Below are 22705 nucleotides of genomic sequence, written 5' to 3' on the forward strand. Positions count from 1 at the left end.
CAGATCGTCCCCACTGCTATATGCATTAGGTTTTCCATCAGCCTCATCCCGGAGTGACTCTCCAGGAGTCTTTTGACCTGGTCCATTTGGGACTATCTTTTCTCTAAGCTCCATGTACAGATGTTACCCTGGGAACTTTCTTTCCATCACCCTGGGATTGCTTCTCCTTTCTCTTGAGCTGGGTTTCCTCTTGCCTGGAGATCTTCCTCTTTCTTGGTGTGTTTATTTATTACCCCATCCAGTAGATTTCTGAGGAAAGATACATGGGTATTATCTGTAGTTTTTCTGTAAGAGAGGTCTTATTAGACTGTTGTTCTATATTATTCCTTTTTTCCACTTAGCCTTGTGTTTTGATAATATCTCCCCATTGGTGTGAATAATTTCCCTCTTATTTTAATGGTTGAGTAGATCATAGAAACCCTCTTAACTGAAACAGTTGGCATTCTCTGTTGGATACTTGGCTTCCCATGTGGCACTAATGGTAAAGAATCCGTCTGCCAATGCAGGAGACTCCAGTTGGAATCCTGAGTGGGAAATTCCATAGACAGAGGAGCCTGGCAGGTTAAAGTCTATGGGGTTGCAAACAGTTGGACACGACTGAACACGCACGATACTTCATTGAAAATTAGAATCATAAGAAAGACATACAGTGGCAAAGAGTGGCTCAAAGCTCACCAATTCTATTCTATTCTATTTCCTCCCAAGAAGGCTCCCCTGCAGTTAGGGTGGGGGCCGTGTACCAGGGATTGACCAAAGATAAGTGAAATATGTAAATGTATGTATTAGGGTTCTCCAGAGGAACAGGACCAATAGGGTATATTTAGAGAGATTTTATTATAAGGAATTGATCACGGAGGCTGAGAAGTCTCAAGATTTGTAGTCAGCCAGCTGGACACCCAGAAAGCCAGTGCTTTGGTTCTAGTCCAAGTCTGAAGGCTGATATCCCAGTTCCAAAACAGTTGGGCACAGAGGGTGGAGTTTTGAGCCTTTTTGTTCTATTTAGGTCTTCAATGAATTAGATGAGGCCCACCCACACTGGCGAGGGCCATCTGCTTTCCCTAGTCTACGAACTCGATGCTCACCTCATTCAGAAACATCTTTATAGACAGAGGCAGAATAATATTTGACCAATATCTCTGCACCCTGTGGCCCAGTCAAGTTGACACATACTGTGTATTATTGCAATGTGATAGGTCACTTGCTGACCTTGCCCTAATGCCCCTGGTGGATTCCTCTATATAGTCTTTCTTTCCCCTCTGTGGTGCTTTTGGAGGCCACATATTAGAGGTGATGGAGTCAGAGGGAAAGTGCCTGGACCCCTGCTTCACCATCTGTCCATAATGATACTAACAAATGAATGAATGAATAACTGGGGAAGAAGGAAAAGCCCTTCCTTACAGAACAATGCCAACTGTACAAGGAACGATGGAATTAGAAAGTCACCATCTGGCAGCCACCGCAGTGAGAAGTGTTTCGGGCAAAAATCTTCAATGGATGCTAAAATTAGTAGATGAAAGATTGATGAGAAACTGGATATTTGCATAGTTTCAAAATAAATCCGAGTACGATATTTATAAATCAGGAAGGTTAAAAAGTAATAATTTAGAATGGAGAAACCTGGCTGAGACCATCTTAACCAGTAATCCAAATGGATATCACCAGCAATGTGTCAAATAGACATCCTGTGCCTTTGACACAAAGCACTGAGAGGAACCGATATCACGTCTGTGGTGTTCTGACCACGTGTGCATCAGGGGGAAAATGCAATGAACTCCAATCAAGGGACATTCTAAAAAAAAGAATAGACCTGTGCTCTTTTAAAAATTACTTATTTGTTTCTTTATGGCTGTGCTGGGTCTTCTTTGCCGCTTGGACTTTTCTCTGTTTGTGGCAAGCCGGGGCCACTCTCTAGTGGTGGTTCACGGGCTTCTCATTGCAATGGCTTCTCTTGTTGCAGAGCACAGACTTAGTAGTTGTGGAGCATGGACTTAGTTGCCCCCAGGCATGTGGGATCTTCCCAGCCCAGGGATCAAACCCATGTCTCTTGCATTGACAGGTGAATTCTTTACCACTGAGCCACCAGGAAATCCCTGGGCCTGTGCACTTTTTTTTTTTTTTTTTTTTTAAATTTATCTTTTGGCCATGCAGCTTGTGGTATCTTAGTTCTCCCAGCAAGAATTGAACCCAGGCCCTCAGCAGTGAGCGGCTTCCCTGGTGGCTCAAATGGTAAAGAGTCAGCCTGCAATGCAGGAGACCTGAGTTCAATCCCTGGGTCAGGAAGATTCCCCGGAGAAGGCAATGGCTGTCCACTCCAGTATTCTTGCCTGGAGAATTCCATGAACACAAGAGCCTGGTGGGCTACAGTCCATGAGGTCTCAAGGAGTCAGATACTCATTCATTCAGACAGACATTCGCTCAGTCAGACTGAGTGAATAACACTCAGCAGTGAAAGCGAGGAATCCTAGCCAAGGAATTCCCAAGAATAATCTTTTTAAAATTTATTTTTATTAGTTTTTTCTATTTTGGGGGCACACCGCCCTGCATATGGGTTATTAGTTCCCTGACCACAGGTCAAACCCGGGTCCCCTGCATTGGAAGCATGGTGTCTTAACCACTGGACCACCAGGGGTGCCCTAAGGGCCTGTGCTCTTTGAGAAATGCCCAGACAGTGAAAGGCAAAGGCAGAGGAAGAGTTCTAGAGTCAAGGAGAGCTGCTCTGTTCCTGGGTTGGACTCTAGACCAGGAAAAATGCTGTTTTCTTTTGCTATTCGTGGGAAATTGGTGACACCTGAATAAGGTCTTAGATGATAGTATCCATGTTCATTATCATCAATATTAATTTTCTGATTTTAACAATCATACTGTACCTGTGTGATAGAATGTCCTTGTTTTTTAGGGAATACACACTGACATATTTAAGGGTGAAGATATATCATGTCTGCAAGTTGATTCCTAGATCATTCATAAAAATGACAAAGTTATGTATACATAAAGAGAGACCCTGATGCTGGGAAAGATTGAAGGCAAAAAGAGAAGAGGGCGACAGAGGAGATGGTTAGACAGCATCACTGACTCATTGGACATGAATTTGAGCAAACTCCCAGAGATAGTGAAGGCCAGGGAAGCTTGGTGTTCTGCAGTCTATGGGGTCTCAAAGAGTCAGACAAAGCTTAGTGACTGAACAACAAAGAGAGCATGCTCTAGAGAGAGGTAGAATTACGGAGCAAGTATAAAATGTCAGCATTTCTGTAAGTATGAAATTTTGTCAAAACAAAGTTCAGGGAATTTCCTAGTGGTCCAGTAGCTAGGATTTGGCTCTTTCATTGCCAAGGACCTGGGTTCAATCCCTGGTCAGGGAACCAAGATCCTGCAAGCTGCACAGTGTAACCAAAACAAACAAACAAACAAACAAATAAATAAAAACAAAAACAAAATGAAAATTAAAAAGTTTAAAGCATTTCAGCATAATAGGGAAACCTTTGTCATCATATATCTCAATGTTGATTTCACTACAATGAATTTTCTGAAAAGTAATTTTCAGGTAGGATGTACTTTTTGTTACATAGTGACAATTATCATTGTAATTTTCTTTATTCTATGAAGGAACCCATTAATTAAACATTACATGTGTTTAATGTTTAATTAATGTGACGTTAAATGTGTCAAAGAAAATATATAGCAAGCTGCTCTTTAAAAACGTCTAATGCTTTTAGGCATTTTTGTGGATAGTTTGTATGGTATACTTATTCCACTCAACCTGAGAGGTTTGGGTTCATGGGGCTTACAAAATATCTCACAATATTGACAGAAATAAAAATGTATAAAAATAGAAAAACTCAAGAATGTATTTCTACCAAGAGACATTATTTACCTAAGTAAAAATTGATGGGCTTTGGGACTTCCTCGGTGATCCAGTGGTTAAGACTCTGTGTTCCCAATGCAGAGGGCCCAAGTTCAATCCCTATATAGGGAGCGAGATCCCTCATGCTGCAACTAAGACCTGGTACAGTTGAAAACAAGCAAACAAAAAACCATGCTTATTTAAAAAAAAAAAAAATTGATGTGCTATTATCAAGTCTTTCCAGAGTGTTCAAATTAGTTTTCAGATACACACTAACTCTTTTTATTTTTCACATTTTTAGTGGTTTATGTGATATTTATGCAAACAATGATGAGAACAAGTACAAATAAATAGGTCTGGAAACCCAGACAATTAACTTTTGGAATAAACATGCAGTTCAACAAATGGGAACAAACGTTCACCTCTGAGTGATAGCTCAGTATCTCCTCATACTGTTGCTGTGGGCCCCACATGGTTGATCTTATAGACTGGTGAGTATTGATTAGTCCAGTTGGTTGGGTCCTTGGAGATCATTAAAAGAAATTCGGTCTTCCCTGGTGGCTCAGTGGTAAAGAATCTGCCTGCTGATGCAGGAGATGCAGGTTCAGTCCTTGGGCTAGGAAGATCCCCGAGAGAAGGAAATGGCAACGCACGTCAGTATTCTTGCCTGGGAAATCCCATGGACAGAGGAATCTGGTGGGCTACAGTCCATGGGGTCTCAGGGTTGGACATGACTTAGACACTAAACACCACCACCACCACCAGAGGAAATTCACATTTTATTAACTAGTATGCATTTACTGTTTGGCTTCCCTGGTGGCTCAGTGGTAAAGAATCTGCCCGCTGATTCAGGATATGTGGGTTCGATCTGTGGGTTAGGAAGATCCCCTGGAGATCTTATTTGGCTTAATCATTCCCCTAGTAATCGACATTTCAGGAAGATATTCTAAGACCTGATAATACAGTGTGTTCTAGTTATGACCCATCTCTATGGCAAAACAGATAACAAGAGAGGAAAGGGAAGCCGTGCCTGATACTGTCTTGTTCAGGGGTTTTCAATGTTTCACAGTTGGCAACACCACTTCTCATTTTTAAAGAGCCTGATAAGGGTCTTTCTTGATGGTCCAGCTGTAAAGAATCCACCTTCCAGTGTAGGGGACATTGGTTTGATCCCTGGTCGGGGAAACTACATGCCTCAGAGCAACCAGAGAAAGCTTGCATACCGAAGCAAAGAGCCCAGATGCTGCAACAAAGACCCAATGCAGTCTAAAATAAAATAAAAAAGAGCCTTGTTGCTAACATTTTCACGTTGATGGGATTGAGTGTCTATTAGAGAAAGCCAGAAGTAGCTCATTGTATTGGTCAGGACTCTTTAAAATGCAAGACAGGGACTTCCCTGGCGGTCCAGTGGTTAAAGACTCTGTGCTTATAATGCAGTTGGCTTGGGTTCGATCCCTGGTCAGGGAAATAACATCCTACGTTCCGTGTGGCCAAAAAAATAAATTAAAAAATACATAAAAAAAACACAAGAGACAGAAAAGAAACTCATAAGTGTTCAAAGGAAAGGAATTTATTGGCATGTATATCTGAAAAATCCCTAACTTTTGGCACTGCTGCCTTCAGAAGTTCAACTAGGTAAACATTTCCATTAAATTTATCTCTTTCTCCCAAATATTGAGATTCATTAAAGGGAGTGAATCATTTATTGGCTGGAGAAATATATCAATTAGTCACATTTGCCTGTACATTTTAGTCTATGATGTGTGTATCTGTAATAGCATTTTCTGAAATGAATTCCTTAGGACATCAATTCTGTTAATAGATGTTCTGTGAAAAAGGGTCCATGGTCGGATATGTTTGGGAAACACTGAACTCTGTGCTATACAATAGAACCTCGCTGTTTGCCCATCCTGAGAGAACCCCCTCCCGAAACCCCTCCCGTGACAAGGTCTGGGTTCAAGGAGCTGGCACGCAAAGGCGTCCGGACCTCCGGGGATTTCTCTGGACTGCTCCACCATCCACTCCCAGGCCTTCGTCCTTTCATCTTCTGATGTTTGGCATTCTTCTATGTTCCCTAAAAACTAGTCTGACTCTTACCTAAAATCCCTCCTTGAAACCTTTGCATGGCAGCAACACAGTCCCTAGGGGCACATGGGTCCCAATAAACAGGCCTATCTATCCCATAAGCAAAAGTAGATAGAGTCCATTATGAGATTGAGGAGATTCCTTAGGGTGTTATCAGGAGGGAATTCATGAGACCTCTGACCCTTAGGATTACATACCAGAGCTAAGTCCGCCTGGGGCTGAGCTTTCCAAGATAAGGTTTGTAGATGGCTTTTCACAGTTGACTAGCGGCTGCCATTGAATTGTTTAAAAGTTATGTGTAGGTATTGACTGTTATTTATGATGTAACCCATGATTATGCACCTGGTACAATCTTATCATTCCCCCCTCCTTAAACCTCTTTAAAGGATTATTGGTTTTAGGGTATATAAGCACTGATGTAAAAGAATAAAGTAGTCTTGATCCTGCACTCAACCAAGACTGACTGGCTTTCTTTTCTTCGCCGCCGCCACTCATCCGAAGAGAACCCCTGGACTCCGCCAGGGCTGGACCCCGGCACCATCCTATGTAAAAGCTTACATTCTGTATAAAAGTTTACATCTGCTAACTCCAACTTCTCATTCCACCCTTCCTCTAATCCCTTCTTTGGCAACCACCTGTCTGTTCTCTATTTCCATGATTCTATTTCTGGTTCACTTTTGTCATATTTTGGATCCCAAATATAAGTGATATCATATGGTATTTGTCTTTCTTTTTCTGACTTACTTCACTCAGAATGATAATCTCTAGGTCCACTCGTGTTGTGGCACATGTCATTCTTTTTTATGGCTGAGTAGTATTCCGTTGTATATATGTATCACACTTTCTTTGACTTCTCAGGTGGCCCAGTGGTAAAGAATCCACCTGCCAGTGCTGGAGATGCAGGAGACATGGGTTCGATCTCTGGGTCAGGAAGATCCCCTGGAGTAGGAAACAGCTACTGACTCCAGCATTCTTGCCTGGAGAATTCCATGGACAGAGGAAACTGGTGGGCTACCGTTCATAAGGTCACAAAGAATCGGACGTGGCTGAGTGACTGAACGCACACCATGTCTTTATGCATTTATCTGTCGATAGGCATTTAGGTTGCTTCCATGTCTTGGCGATTGTGAGTAATGCTTCTATGAACATGTATCTTTTTGAATCATAGCTTTGTTTGATATATTCCCAGGAGTAGGATTGGTGGATCATTTTTTGTTGAACTTGACATCCTAATGGATGTTAAATAATTAGAGAAAGGCAGGAGTTCAAAGAGGCTGGTCTTCAAAGGGAATCTTCTTGGAAAACTAGCAGATGACCTTGAGACTTGGCCCCAAATCAAATTAGCCTTTTTGTGTTCACGAGCAAACAGGTGTCTGAGGGATGCAGAGGTCTGAGTATGAGGGAGAGCGGGAGGAAGAAGGCCTTGGCATGGGACTCTGCCATCCCAGGATTTGCCCGGCAGAGATGCTGTTGCTTCATCAGGTTCTGGCTCTGAGCTGTTCCATCTCCTCCACCTCCTCTTAGCACAAGCCCAGCCTCCCCCAGGCTCTGTTTCAAGTTGAAGAAGAAACCAGATCGTCTGCAATTTATGGGTATGTGCCAGAGGGCCAGAATTTCTGGCTTAACGTTTGCTGTTCTTTTCTGTTCTTGTTAGTTTTGTGTGCTTTTGAAGTTTCTTTCGTTTTGGACTGCAGTACACTAGCAAAGAGCTTCCCAGGTGGCTCAATGGTAAAGAATTCACCTGCCGATGTAGGAGACACGGGAGATGCGGTGTTAGAAATGGCAACCCATTCCAGTATTCTTGTTTGGGAAATTCAATGGACAGAGGAGCCTGGTGGGCTACATAGTCCATGGGGCAAAAGATTGGACATGACTTAGTGACCACACAACCACCACAACAACACTAACAAAAGCTTGTTTGGAGCTCTTTAGTGCTCATAAAGAAGTTTTCAGTGGTAGTGAAGAGGCAGTGCAGCCCAATGGTTAACACCATGGCTTTGGACGCTGTATCAGTCAGGGTAGATGAGGCCGTGCTGCCGTAACAAACATCACCCAGGTCTCATTCATCCACATGTCTCAGGATGCATGCATTGCCATCACAAAATATCATAGGCTGGGTGGATTAAGCAATAGACATTTGTTTCTATTGTTTAGAAATAAATTCCAAGTCTGGGGAGTCTGAGATCAACATGTCAGCAGGTGTGGTGTCTGGTGAGAGCTCCCTTCCCGGCTCACAGCCGGGTGCCTTCTCCCTGTGTTCTCCCGTGGCACTTGAGCTCTCAAGTTCTCTGACGGGAACTCTGCTCAGCGTCATGTGGCAGTCTGGATGGGAGAGGAGTTTGGGGGAGAATGGATACGTGTATACGTTTGACTGGGTTGCTTTGCTGTGCACTTGAACCTATCACAACATTTTTCTTTTTAAATTTATTTTGGCTGCCCTGAGTCTTTGCTGCTGCGTGCGGGCTTTTGTCTAGTTGTGGCCAGCAGAGGCTACTCTCTAGTTGTGACGTGGTTGTTGTGGAGCACGGGCTCTAGGGCACGAGGACTTCAGTACTTGTGGCTTGCATGGGCTTCCATTGTCCCATGATATGTGGAACCTTCCTGGACCAGGGATTGAACCTGTGACCCCTGCATTGGCAGGTTTTTAACCACTGGACTGCCAGGGAAGTCCTATCACAATATCGTTCATTGCTGTATTCCAATATAAAATAAAAAGCTTAGAGCTTTTTTTTTTTTAAGAAGAAAGTTCCCTGGTGTGTCTTCTTGTAAAGGCACTAATCTCATCATAATGACCTTCCCCCTCATGACCTCATCTAAGCTTCATCACCTCCCAAAGGCCTCACCTCCAGATACCATCACAATGGGAATTAGGGCTTCAACAGATGAATCTGGGGTACAAACATTCAGCTCATGCCAGTCATCTGGGGCTGTGTTTCTGTCATCCTCCCATTGGAATCCAGGTTCATGAAGCTGTCAACATCTGGGGCATTGCTATTCAGCATGGCAGAGGGAAAGAGAACATGGTTGAATTAAGCCCTGGCCCCGTCTTCAAGTGACATGTGTCTCTTCTGCCCGCATTCAAAAGCAAGTTATTCATCTATGTGTGACTTCAAAGAGGGGCATAAAAAGTACAATCCTGACTTGAGCTCAGTTGAGAACTGTATTACTGATAACAGCTCCAGCGATCGCCAGAGTCACACAGTCTAGACATTGCCATGAAGATATTTTCTAGATGTGACTAACATTCAAATCAGTGGACTTTCAATAAAGTAGATTACCTTCCATAATGGGGGTGAGCCTCATCTAATCAGTTGAAGGCCTTAAGAGCAAAGATTGAAGTTTGCTCTTCCCCCCAAAAATTTGGCCTCAAGCCTGCAACTTGGAAACCCTAGAATTTCCAGACTGCCTGGTTTGCTTTCTGGATTTTGGACTCAATACGGTAACAGCAGCTCTTCCCTGCAGTTTTAGACTGTTAGGCTGCCCTATGATTTTGGACTTGCAGCCCCCACAACTGCATGAGCTAATTCCTTAAAATACCCATCTGTCTATCTATCTCCATTTGAAATTTCTGTATTTATTGGCTATGCTGGGTCTTTGTTGCTGCAAGAGGACTTTCTCTAGTTGAGGAGAGGGGGAGCCACTCTCTAATTGTGATGGGTGGGCTTCTCTTGCTTCAGAGCACAGGCTCTAGGGCACTCGCGCTTCCCTAGTTGTGGCTCGTGGACTCAATAGTTGCAGCTCTCAGGAGTTAGAACACAGGGTCAGGAGTTGTGGTGCACGGGTGCAGCTGCCTCGAGGCACCTTCCTGATCCAGGGATCGAACTCATGTCCCCTGCATTGGCAGACAGATTCTTACCCACTGGACCACAAGGGTAGCCCTATCTATCTCCTTTTGGTTCTGTCTTTCTGGAATAACTTGACTAATTAACCCCTCAACCTGTCAACATCCAGTCCAGAGCTAAGCCTTGTTTTCTTGAACCTACTCCCAAATCACCTAATACAAATGCAAGTCCTGTAGTGAGGACTGTCTAACCTTCTCTAATAAAAAGGATGCACTAAGTAATAATTATCAAAATAATGTGTCATAATAAATACCATGTACATCTACTGAAGTAAATGACATTAAAAGCATCTAGCCATTGATAATATCACAATGATATTTGAAATTCTGGAAGCTGCTTTCCTACTTTGAGAAAAAGTAAGGGTTTTGGACTGAACGTGTGGATTTCCTGTGGTCTATTGTGCTAGCTCTGTGCTAGCAGAGTCATCAGTCATCCTATAAAAAGAGGATTCTTGGGACTTCCCTTGTGGTCCAGTAGCTAAAACTCTGTGCTCCCAATGCAGCAAGCCTGAGTTTGATCCCTGGTCAGGGAATTAGCTTACACATGCTGCAACTAAAGATTCCACATGCTGTAAGGAAAATTAAAGATCCCATGCGCTATAGCTAAGACCTGGAACAGTCAAATAAATAAATAAATATTTAAAAAGAAACAAAGAACTCTTGCTTTTGCTTGCTACTCATTACTTTAGTACTAACCCCTTGCTTTAACCCATCTCTCAAACTCAAGTACATTCTTTCCTCCACCCTTGCAGTGCCTCTTTGCTTCATCAGCCTTTGAATTTCTAGAATTTATTATTTTTTAATAAATTGATTTATTTGAAATTTCAGCAATTCATGAATGATATTGTTTTCCTGGCTTTAGTTTGGGGAATCCCATTGGATAGCAAGGAGATCAAACCAGTCGATCCTAGAAGAAATCAACCCTGAATATTCATTGGAAGGACTGATGCTGAAGCTTAAGCTGAAATACTTTGGTCACCTGATACGAAGAGCCGACTCATTGGAAAAGATCCTGATGCTGGGAAAGATTGAGGGCAAGAAGAGAAGGGGGAAACTGAGGATGAGATGGCTGGATGGGATCACTGACTCAATGGACATGAGTTTGAGCAAACTCTGGGAGATAGTGAGGGACAGGGAAGCCTGGTGTGCTGCAGTCCATGGGGTCTCAAAGAGTTGGACACGACTTAGCGACTTGAGCAACAGCAACATTTATGTGGGGTCTCCTCCTGGTTATATTGCTCTAGCCAGCCTTGGGCAAACAACCTTCCCAGAAGTTGATTAGCTCTGGGCTTCTTTTTAATAATAACAAAATCACTAAAACTTGCTGAGCACTCTGGGCTTGAAACTGTGCTCATAAATTATTTGCACATAAACTTAAGTGTTCTAGAAACCATCTTACTTAATCCTGGCAGCAGTTCCACAAAGTTGATATATTATCAAGGACATTTTTATAGATAAGGAATTTGAGGCTCAGAGAGGTTAAGTTACTTGCCCAAGGTCACACATTGTGGTGGAGCTGGGCTTTAGATTTTTCTGGCTCCAAAGCTTGTGCCTTAATCATAATGTTGTGCCACTATGCAGACAGGATTCTGGACAGTTCTGAGAGAATCTCTCTTTCTTTTAAAGCATTTATTCACTTATTTGGCTGTGTCAGGTCGTAGATGCAGCATGTAGAGTCTTTCACTGCAGCATGTGAGCTCCAGAGCACTCAGACTGAGTCGTTGCGGTGTGAGGCTTTGTTGACCCTGCAGCACATGGAATCTGAGTTCCCTGATCAAGGATCCAACCCGCATGTCCCACACTGGTAGGTGGATTCTTAACCACTGAACCACCAGGGAAGTCCCTGGGTAGATATCTCAACAGCAAGAATAAAGAGGTATATCAATCAGGGGTGGTCATGAGAGCTGAGCCACCGTGAGTGGTAGAGCATCTGGGACATGTTATAGAAATCAGACCTTCCATAGTTGTGGAGGGAGCTGGGGAGCTGAAGACCAGAGGAATTACTGACCAGTTGATCTGAGGAGTCAGGAACGTCCAGTTGCTAAGATGGCGTTGTAAAGCTTGTGAGATTCGTCTAGGTTGCCTCTGTGTGGCCCCCTCCTCCATGAATCAGCAGGTAAGCTGATGGCAAAATGGTGTGGCTAGGGCCACTGTTGGTCAGCATGGCATCAGGTGCGAAGAAGAGCTAAATGCAGAGCAAAGGAGAATGAGGATGTGCCTGAACCCATGTGATCTTTGTGACCATGCATGTGACAATGATGTCCTTTGGAGAATAGGAAGCTGCCACTTCCTATGCTCTTTCCCAGTCTCATGCATGTTCCTCTGTGGGTCAACTCTGCCCTGGAACCATGTGGGGATGCTGGGAGATGCAGCTCCCAGAGAAACCTAGGGGACATAGGACGACAGAGCACAGAGGTTACTCAAGGTGGTCAATAAAAGGCAAGGACTGGGTGTGCAGTTAAGGTGTTGCAGGAAGGGGGACCCCTTCCAGGACCTGAGAGCGGGTTCTTATCTAACACTTGGAAATGAATTGTCCAAGGAGACATACATGTTGACAAAGCAAGAGACTTTATTGAGAAGGGTCGCCCCAGGTGGAGAGCAGGAGGGTAAGGGAACCCAGGAGAACTCCTGGGCCACGTGGCTTGCAGTCTGGGCTTTTATGGTGATGGGATTAGTTTCTGGGTTGTCTCTGGCCAATCACTGTGACTCAGGGTCTTTCCTGGTGGCGTACGCCTTGCTTAGCCAAGATGGGTTCCAGCAAAAAGGATTCTGAGAGGGGGTAAGACATATGGCATCTCCTTTTGTGCTTTTCTGAACTCATCTGGTTGGTGGTGGCTTATTAGTTCCATGTTCCTTATCGGGACCTCCTGTCATAAAATAACTCATGGAAATGGATACTATGGTGCCTGGTCAGAGTGGGCGGTTTCAGTCACTGTGTTTTCCCTAACAAAAGGCCTTGATTTTTGTTTTTTTAAATATTTATTATTTATTTTGGCTGTGCCAGGTCTTAGTTGCAGCATTCAGGGTCTTTTAGTTGCAGCATGTGGGGTCTAGTTGTCTGACCAGGGGGTGAACCCTGGGCCCCCTGAATTGGGTGCATGGAGTCTTAGCCACTGGACCACCAAGCAAGTCCCTTCTCCAGGGCCTTGTGATGGTGAATTTTGTATGTCAGTTTGATGGGCCAAGGGGTGCCCAGATACTTGGTCAAACATTCTGGGTGGGTCTGTGTGGGCGTTTTTGGATTTATTAACATCCAAATGGGGCTTCCCCCGTGGCTCAGATGGTAAAGAATCTGCTTGTAATGCGGGAGACTTGGGTTTGATCCCTGGGTCAGGAAGATACCCTGGAGAAGGGAATGGCTACCCACTCCAGTATTCTTGCCTGAGAAACCCTATGGACAGAGGAGCCTGGCGGCCTATAGTCCATGGGGGTTGCAAAGAGTCGGACACGACTGAAGTAACAGCACGGCACAGCACCTGAATGAGTATACTGAGGAAAGCAGATTGCCCTCGTCCAAAGAGTGGAAGGTCTGCCTGCCTTCTGAGCTGGAACCCCAGTCTTTTCCTGCCTTTGAACTCAAGCTGAAACATCAGCTCTTTTTGGGTCTGGAGCCTGCTGGTTCTTGAGCTGGAACTTTAAACTCAGACTGAAACGACACCATCACTGTTGATTTTCCTGGGTCCCCAACTTGCCAACTACACATCTTAGGACTTTCCAGCCTCCTTAATTTTGCGAACCAATTTCTCATAGTAAATCTCTTTCTCCCTCTATATACACCCTGTTTGTTGTTTCTCTGGAGAACCCTGACAAACATAAGTCTAGACAAATCTACTAAAACCTTGGAAAAACTTGTGTACTGTTGGTTTGGAGTTAAGAGCTAAAGGTCAGCGTGTTCTGCTGTGAAACCTTGCTAGTTGTTTAGTAATTTGGGAAAAAGATCTTTTAATTGAGTGGATTTCCCCTGCAATTGGCAGATGTTATACTAGTCAGTTATACTTACAGAACACGCTAACGGCTTTGGAGGTTTGAGGCAGCGTCTTGTCGCTTCTTTAGAGCGTTGAGTGACTGCTGAAGCTTGAAATCGACTCAGGGATTGGTTTTCCTCCCTGTTTTCTCTGTGTAAAGTGAGGTCAGATCCAGCACTCTTTTGGTGATATCATCACACCTACAAACTTGTTCAGGAAACTTAAAAAAAATTCCTTATTGTTAAAACATGCTATTTACTTCTGTTTTATTATTTTGCTAAATCCTCAAATCACAGTCTTTGTGGACTAGAGAGAATTGTAGAGAGAATCCGGCCTGACTTTTCCCAAATTATGTTCACAAGCATTTATTCCTAAATTTTCATAGGTGATCCTTCAAAAAAGGGATTCAGTGACCATGTAGGTTTGAAAAGGCAGCATACACGCCCTCCCCCTTTTGAAGAATCCAAATGCACTTTAATAAAGTTTGAGATACCTCTTTTAAAAAAAATATTTATTTGTTTGGCTATGCTGGGTCTTAGTTGCAGCGTACTGTGTCTTTAGTTGTTGTTGCGACATGTGGATCTTGTTCCCTGACCAGGGATCAAACCTGGGCCCCCTGCATTAGGAACACAGAGTCTTAGCCACTGGACCACCAGGGAAGTCCACCCAAATTCACTTTAAAGTTTGAGATACTTCTTAAATTTTGAAATGTATGTATCAAGTAGGCAGTTGGTAGATGGGTCTGGATTTCATGGTCTGGGTTGGAGTTGAATATACAGATTTGGAAGGTAAAATATTTAATATCATGGGAACAGAAGAGATGAATAAGGAGAGTTTAGAAGGCATGAGTGTGTGAGGGCTGGAAGTGGTGCAGCTCTCTTGTGACCATGAGGGAAAGATCTAGGAATGGAGCCAAGAGTCAGAAGATGGCATTGATGAGGCAAGTGACAGAGAGAAACTTCAGCTGCTATAACTGATTCTACTATACTTTTCAGCTATAATACTAGTAAATTCTTTTTGAACTTAAGTTTTTATGTTATTTCTATGGGAAGAGTCCTGACTAACATAATATCTCCCAATCCCTTATCTCTGTCTCCTATGTTTCCCCATCTCCTTTGCTGTCATGGAGGAGAATCAGCTAACCCAAAGATGCCAGAATTCACGTGTTGTGCTGTGAAAACTTGCTAGTTGTTTAGTAATTTGGGAAAAGGATCTCTTAATTGAGTGGAATTTTCCTTGCAATTGGGAGATGTTATACTAGTCCCCCTTATCCTGAGAAGCAAAGGGGAAGGCACAGCTTACCTCAGTCATTGTCTGTTGTGGACATTTCAGGCAAGAGTGGAAGAATCAGTTAAGAATGGGTGAATATGGTTAAGAATTTTATGTTTGGATTATTAGCAATCCACCCAAACTGACTCTGGCCAACATAAGCCAAAAAGGAACTTTATTGGAAGGATCACTTTTTTGGAAGGTTTCCCCCACAAAATCAGAGCAAGCTGAACAAGCTGAACAGCAAACCTGGGGAAGGGGAGGGACCAGAGCTGCTCTGGGGAGCCTCAGCAGGCTGGTGTTACCCTCCTCTCTGGGCTGCCCATCCACTGATGGGATACAGTTGCAAGGTCTGCTCTCTCTGGTTCAAGCTTGAAATGACTTGGAGAAAGATGCTTTTGGGGAGAGAGTGTGAGGTAAGATGAAGATCCCCAGCCTGGTTCCTAGGAGTCTACCCAGCACATCTGAGTCGCTTGGCAACAGGTCAGGAGGCGATTGCCATGGCCTCTCTGAGGATGGAGCCATTCTTGGGCTTTTCCAGGATGCTCGAGGCCTACAAGGGATTAAGAACAACCTCTGCAGGGACTTCCCTGGCTGTCCAATGGCAAAGACTCTGTGCTCCCAAGGCAGGGGACACAGGTTCAATCCCTGGTCAGGGAACTAGATCCCACATGCTGCAACTAAGAGTGAGTGGTGCAACTGAAAAAGATCCTGTGTGCTGCAACTAAGACTTGGTGCAGCCAAATAAATAAATTATTGTTGCTGTTCAATTGCCAAACCGTGCCCGACTCTTTGTGAGCCCATGGACTGCAGCACACCAGGCTTCCTTCCCTGTCCTTCAACTATCTCCCAGAGTTTGCTCAAATTCATGTCCATTGAGTCAGTGATAAACAAATACTTAAAAAAAGAAAAAGAACAACCCCTGGGGGCCTTCACTGCTTGTGAGTCCCAGGGAGGGTGCTTTGGTCCTCACACTATCTCAGATTCTGCTCATCCTGGTCTGACATCTTTAATCTTTATTCTTTCCCCTTTAGACTATGATCTTCATCTTTGAGTAACTTTCCTTTTACTCTACTCTTTTCCCTCCTCCAAGCTCCCCAGCTACTATAGACAGAATTAGTGAGAAGACAGCTCACTGTGTGTGGGCTCTCATGAGACACCAAATCTGCTGACACCTTTATCTTGGAGTGCCCAGCCTTCAGAGCTGGGAGAAGTATAGTTTTGTTGTTCATAAGCCATCTAGTCTATGGAATTTTGTATAGTAGCCTGAATGGACTAATACAGCACCCTTTAAAAAAATGATTCTATTGAAAAAATAATCATTAGTATTAAAAATAACTATTCACACAGTACCAAAATTTTTCAATGAAAAGTAAATTGTTTTTCCACCCTGGACTTTCTGTCTCTTGCCAGAGGCAATGATTACTATCAGTCTCCTGAGCATCTTTTCAGATGTAGTATATGTTTATATCTCTATATAGACCCTACATATTTTATTTCTTTGTCTTTTTTAATTTTACTTTTTAAAATACTACATATTTTATTTATAAACACAACAAAGAAGATTGAAAACACACTCTTCAGTACTTTGCATTTTCACTTAGTGATGTCCTGTTCTCGTCAGAGGGCGTTGGTCTCATTCTTTTACGTGGTTGCATAGTATTCTACTGTGAGGTTCCCGGTGATGGACAGGCTCGTGTGACCACACATGATGCTGCAGTGAACGTCTTTCCACGTGGTGCTTCAGGCACCGGAGCCAGTACATCTGTCAGAAACAGCAGTGCTTTCTACCAGACTTCCCCGGCATGGCCTAGTTTGGCCACTTCCTCTTTCTCTCCTCTCAAGTACCCGCAATATACCGACTGACAGACTCAAAGGCCACCAGTGACCCCTTCCCCAGTGCATCAACTCTGACTTCTCCACAGAATTTGATCCCGCTTCCTACCCTTCTCTGAAACTGTCCTTGCTTGGCTGATAGGAGAGATACCCTTTGTCCCGGCCTATCTCTAATCCTGCTTTTCCTGCGTCCTTTCCTGTCTCCCGGGGTCACCTTTGGCAGGAGCCTGAGGGCGAGGGACCTCCAGGGCCGGCCCTTTCAGCTCTTGGTTGTCCCACCCGGCTGTCACACCCATTGACCTCACCTCTGGAGGAATGTGATTTTCATCAATCGGAGTTCAAACTTTCCTCTAGGCTCAAGCTTTTCATAAAAAAAAAAAAAAAGTGTGTTCTTTTTAATTCTTGCATTTATCATTGTTTTCATATCAACAAGTGTAAAGAATAACCAAAAATAAAACAAGAGAATAACACAGGAAGTGCCAATTTGTCCACCATTCAGCTTAATGAAATGTGACCAATATAGGTGAAGCCTCTTTTGCCCCCTTTTTGCCCCCTGAGAGATATGCACTGTCTTTAATCTGAGATTTTTCCCATCCTTGCATTTTACTTGAGTCCTGTATTTCTGATTGACTTCTTTGGGCATTACCATACAGGTATCTCTCAGTATGGTTAAAGGCAAACACATGTGATTCCATTTATGTAAAAGGAAAAATGTGCTACATGAATCACTTTGTATAATACAACATCATAAATCAACTATACTCCAATATAAAGAGAAAAAAACAAACCAGCAAAGAACGCATTGGTAGGCCTATTTGCAAATTCTGTTTTATACACCCCAATATTAATGGTGATTGTTTCTGTATGCTACGACTATGGATAATTTTGCTATATGCCCAACTGTTTTTTCAAAGTTTTCAACAGTGGAACAGAGACATTGGAACATTCAATAGACATTGAATAGATGTTCAACAGTGGAACATAGACATAACATAGACATATGTTATAATATTATATTAATTTATTGTTGTTGTTCAGTCACTAAGTCATGTCCGACTCTTTTTGATCCCATGGACTGTAGCACACCAGGCTTCCCTGTCCTTCACTATCTCCCAGAGTTTGCTCAAATTTATCTCCATTGAGTTGGTGATGCCATCCAACCATCTCATCTTTTGCTGCCCCCTTCTCCTGCCCTCAGTCTTTTCCAGCATCAGGGTCTTTTCCAATGAGTCGACTTTTTACATCAGATGGCCAAAGTACTGGAGCTTCGGCTTCAGCATCAGTCCTTCCAATGAATATTCAGTGTTGATTTCTTTCAGGATTGACTGGTTTGATTTCCTTGTTGTCCAAGGAACTCTCGAGAGTCTTCTCCAGCACCACAATTCGAAAGTCTTATATTAATAGTCATATATTATTATTATGTCCCAAATATGTCTTCCCCAGCCCTCTTTTACCTATCTCTCTCTTTTTTAAACCTCTTTTACCCTAGAAGTAAAAATAGAAGTTGCCTCTTTTATCCTATAAGTCTCTATTTGTCAGAATTCTGGGATTCTTCCTAGGTTTAAAACCTGGTAGTCATGCTTCATACTCCTTTCTTCTCACATTCTTCTATCTTAAAAAAAATAATTGTTCACTTGGCTTCACCGGTTTTAGTTTAGGCATGCAGAATCTTTAGTTGCAGCAAGTGAATGCTCAGTTGCAGCAGGTGGGATCCAGTTCCTTGACCAGAGGTCAAACCGGGCCCCCTGCTTTGGGCACATGGAGTCTTAGTCACAGGATTACCAGGGAAGTCTCCCCCTCTCACATTCTATCTTCCCACTATACTTCGTGGTTATTTGAGTGCATTTCTATCTCCTCTAAGAAATGGCAACCCACTCCAGTATTCTTGCCTGAAAAATTAGAGGAGCCTGGTGGGCTCCAGTCCAAAGGGTCACAAAGAATTTGGCACGACTGAGTAGATGCACGCATGCACAGTCTCCTCTGTTAGATTTCAAGTTCTTCAGTGGCTCAGACCTTGTCTTCTCTCTCTCCCTGGGGCCCATCACACAGCACAGATCACAGAACAGATGCTCCAGAAATGGTCACTGAACCTCCTGCTTGACGTCTGGGGCTTGTTGACGATCCTGCAATTGTCACCTGCTTGAGAAATCTCCTCTATAAATAAGCAGTTTCTGTTTCAAGTATGGTTTGCTCTTGCTGCATATGCCCCCTCTCCTACCCAACGCAAGCCTCAAACTTAGAAACTGGAATTAGTGTTGGTATTCAAATCCTTAGCCACAGTACAAAGAGTCAGCCCCCTTAAGAACCAAGTCATCAATGTGACGTTCTGGTTTTTTTTTCCTTGACATTCTGGCTGCCGTCACTACATTTGCTGGGGAATTCTCAACAAGAGTTTAGGTGTCCTTCCATGCCGTCCTTTCTGTGGTTTCCTTGTTTCATTTTGTGATCCAGTTCCAGATGGCTCAGCGGTGCTCCCCAAATGAATATTTTGACAGATTGCTGAATACTTGCAAATCGTGTCAACTTCGATGTCCTAATACCCCTCCTGTAAGATGTCAGCATTACTGTAACACAAGTAAGTAATCCTGTTTGAACGATTACTCATTGGTATGAAGTATTTGCTGTGTGTGTGTGTGTGTGTGTGTGTGTGTGTGTGTGTGTATGTGTGTGCGCGCGCTTAGTTGCTTAGCTGTGTCCGACCCTTTGTGATCCCATGGACTGTAGCCCACCAGGCTCCTCTGTCCATGGGGATTCTCCAGGCAAGAATACTGGAGTGGGTTGCCATGCCCTCCTCCATGGGAATCTCCCCAACCCAGGTCTCCCACGTTGCAGGCAGATTCTTTACTATCTGAGCAACCAGGGGAGCCCAAGAATACTGGAGTTGACTGTTTATTCAAAGAAGAAACATTATGGGGAAGGTGGTGAGATTTTCTGAATCAAAAAGAGAAAGAAAATAAGGCAATCATTTAAATGTCAATAGGAATGGATACTTTTTCAGAACTCAACTCTATTGTATTCTGTGATCTTAGCAACATAGATTTTTATCATCTCTCCTAATTAAGTGTTAACTTAGAATTTAAATGTCAAAGCTGAGGAATTAGGGGAACAGGATGGCAAATAATTTTGACCTGATGTGAATATTATGTTATCAAGTTCATTCTCTCTCTGATGTTCTTTTGATTTAGTGAAAGGAACAAATACATTTCTCTGGACCTGTTTGGGCCTGAGCTTGATAGTTTCCTTGACAGTTTTCGTATTGATGTTCTTGCTAAGGAAGATGAGCTCCGAACCATTAAAGGACAAACTTAAAAACACAGGTTGGTTTGATGGTTGATCTTTGAAATCTCTTTCCAAGAGGTGGCTATTGTGAATTTCAATTCCTTTTCTTCTTTCATGTTGTGTATCTCATCCGGTAAGTGCCCTTTTGAGTATGTTAGAAGACAGTTGGGTTAAATAAACTCTTGGGAGAAGTGAGTTTCCTTTCCGATGTTTACACCTTCTTTGTTGATGTCATACTATATCAGCCTTCCTCAACATTCTTCCTTTGGTATTTACTCTTTTGAAGTACTGAGGCCTCCTTGGGAAACATCCATCTCTTTGACCAAAGTCAGCACATTGATTAAACATCACAGTATCAGAAATAGCTAGCCGGGTCTGGTACTACCCGAAATAAGTGTATTTGACAAGATTGGTGGCTGTATTTTCATACAGACACAAGTGTTGTTGGCTCAGATGAACATTCTACTGCAGAAAAAAGCTAGAAATGAATACCAATTGCTCCTGGATTATTTAAACAATCATCTCAAAGATCTTTATCTTTATTAAGCAGTAGAGAATCAGTCTCAGGGAAGTGAATATTCTGTTGAAGAGTTTCTTAAGAGAAAAATATTTCAGCACCTTTGCCCATGATCTAATTTCTAAATGCTTTGCAGTCATTGCCCTATTTCTTTATGCGTGTATTTTCCGTGCATAATCTATAAGGCAACATTTCGTCTGCTTTCTAGTGCAGAAAGGGGAGGTAGATGGCTGTTCCACATCATTTACTCATTTCTCTTTTTTTGCCTGGGGCCTGAGAGACAGGTGGGGAGTGACTTTAACTGTGATATTTTGGAAGATGGAGGTATACTGTGGAATGTTGAGAAAGTATTAAAATGCGCCTGCACAGGTGTGTAATGAGGACACAACAGACTCCTTCCTTATGGGATCATGAAAGATGCATTAAAAAAAAAAAGTAATCTGCCCAATGCTCTGTAAGAGCAACATCTTTACTTTGAATTGTAAAGTGTCACCCCAGACTCACTTTGGTATGCTGTAACACATGCTGATCTGTCATTTCACAGTTATAAAAAGGGTCGGTATTTAATGCATCCAAGGGCCAAGTGGGTCAGAAACGAATGCAGTGGGTCAGTGGAGGTTCCATGATAGGGGAGCCTGTGCCCAGCTTGAAGGAGACAAAAGCTATTGATTGACTCCCAAGTGTTTTCCTGTAGGAATGTCAGTTCCCACTGGCCATATTTTGTTGTCTTTAAAAAAAATAAAGTAAAAGAGGGACTTCCAGTGTGGTCCACTGGTTAAGACTCTGCAGTTCCACTGCAGGGGGTATGACTTTGATCCCTGGTGGGGGAAGTTCTGCGACCTTTTGGACTTTGTGACCCTATGGACAGTAGCCCACCAGGCTCCTCTGTCCGTGGGATTCTCCAGGCAAGAATACTGGAGTGGGTTGCCATTTCCTTCTCCAGTGGATCTTCCTGACCCAGGGATTGAAACTGCGTCTCTGTGTCTCCGGCAGTGCAGGCGGATTCTTTACCGCTAAACCACCTGGGAAGCACCCCCACGCCATGAGGTGTGGCCACAAAAAAGAGAGACCAGTTGTCTAGATTTGTATGTAAAATCTCTTGAATTTCAAACATGGGCCAACATAAAACAGATAAGCAAACACTTTAAAAATACTGTGTGCCCTAAAGTGAGCATGTCTTTGAACCCAGCGTGGCCCATGGTCTTTCAGCTTATGACTTGGGGTGTAAGGCCCGCTTCTTCTGGGGAAAGACTTTTGTCTCCTGTTGCTTTGATCCCTGATGCATGCTGCTAAGTGCGGCACAACCAAGCACCCTGAAAGATTTAGGATAACGCTTCTGTTTTTGTGCATTCAGGAGCGGTTCTCCAGAAGAATGCTAACGCAGACCTGGATGTTAGCAATAACAGCAGTATCGTGGCTGAACCTCTTCTTTCGAGAGGCCTGGGGTACACAGTAGAAGAATGTATGTGTGAAGACTGTGTCAGGAGCAAACTGAAGGTCGATTCTGACCATTTCTTCCCCCTCCCAGCCATGGAGGAAGGCGCGACCATTCTTGTCACCACGAAAACAAACGACTACTGCGACAGTCTGCTAGTCACCACCAGTGTCATGGGGATGGAGAAATCAATTCCTACCAGATAATTAACCATGTCAATAGTATAGAGCTACTTGGAAAATCTTTGTCCTAAGGGAAGGATGGTGTGTCAGATCTCTTTAAGATGATTGTACTTGTCAGCGGATGATATGGCTTCCCATCCTCTAATTCTGGAAAATGTTTATGCTAGCAATGTTTTTCTACCTTATTGTTGGGAGCTTAACTCTGGAAATTTTCTTGATTTTATGATTAAACTGACTCACTGAAAAAAATAAAAAAAGCACTGCAATGTGTAGATCCCATAGTCACATATTTCTATGGTTAGGTGGCTTCTCTCCTATACATGCACACGTACATTTCAGGACAGACTGGATTTCTCTCTTTATTGTTGGAGGAGAGCAAGGTGATCTGATGTACTCTCTGTATATAGAAGCCTGGAGTCAGCCACCCTGATTCAGTGTGCAGAGCGTGACTGGTG

The 22705-nt window shown here is 43.3% G+C and overlaps 1 protein-coding gene and 1 non-coding gene across 2 annotated transcripts in view; one reads left to right on the forward strand and one right to left on the reverse strand.

Moving 5' to 3' along the window:
- TNFRSF17 (TNF receptor superfamily member 17) overlaps positions 1-22274 on the forward strand; it is a 68555-nt gene extending 46281 nt beyond the window's left edge. The window contains exons 2-4 of the mRNA XM_065919283.1: positions 19333-19412; positions 20023-20154; positions 21988-22274. Coding sequence (XP_065775355.1) covers positions 19333-19412; positions 20023-20154; positions 21988-22274 — 499 coding nt within the window. The remainder of the gene's footprint in view (positions 1-19332; positions 19413-20022; positions 20155-21987) is intronic.
- On the reverse strand, positions 14319-14391 carry TRNAR-CCU (transfer RNA arginine (anticodon CCU)). Its single transcript has one exon. It is a non-coding gene; the product is annotated as a tRNA-Arg (tRNA).
- Positions 22275-22705: the final 431 nt, after the last annotated feature.

This window comes from Muntiacus reevesi, chromosome 2 (assembly GCF_963930625.1).
Source record: "Muntiacus reevesi chromosome 2, mMunRee1.1, whole genome shotgun sequence".
NCBI classification, from domain to species: Eukaryota; Metazoa; Chordata; class Mammalia; order Artiodactyla; family Cervidae; genus Muntiacus; species Muntiacus reevesi.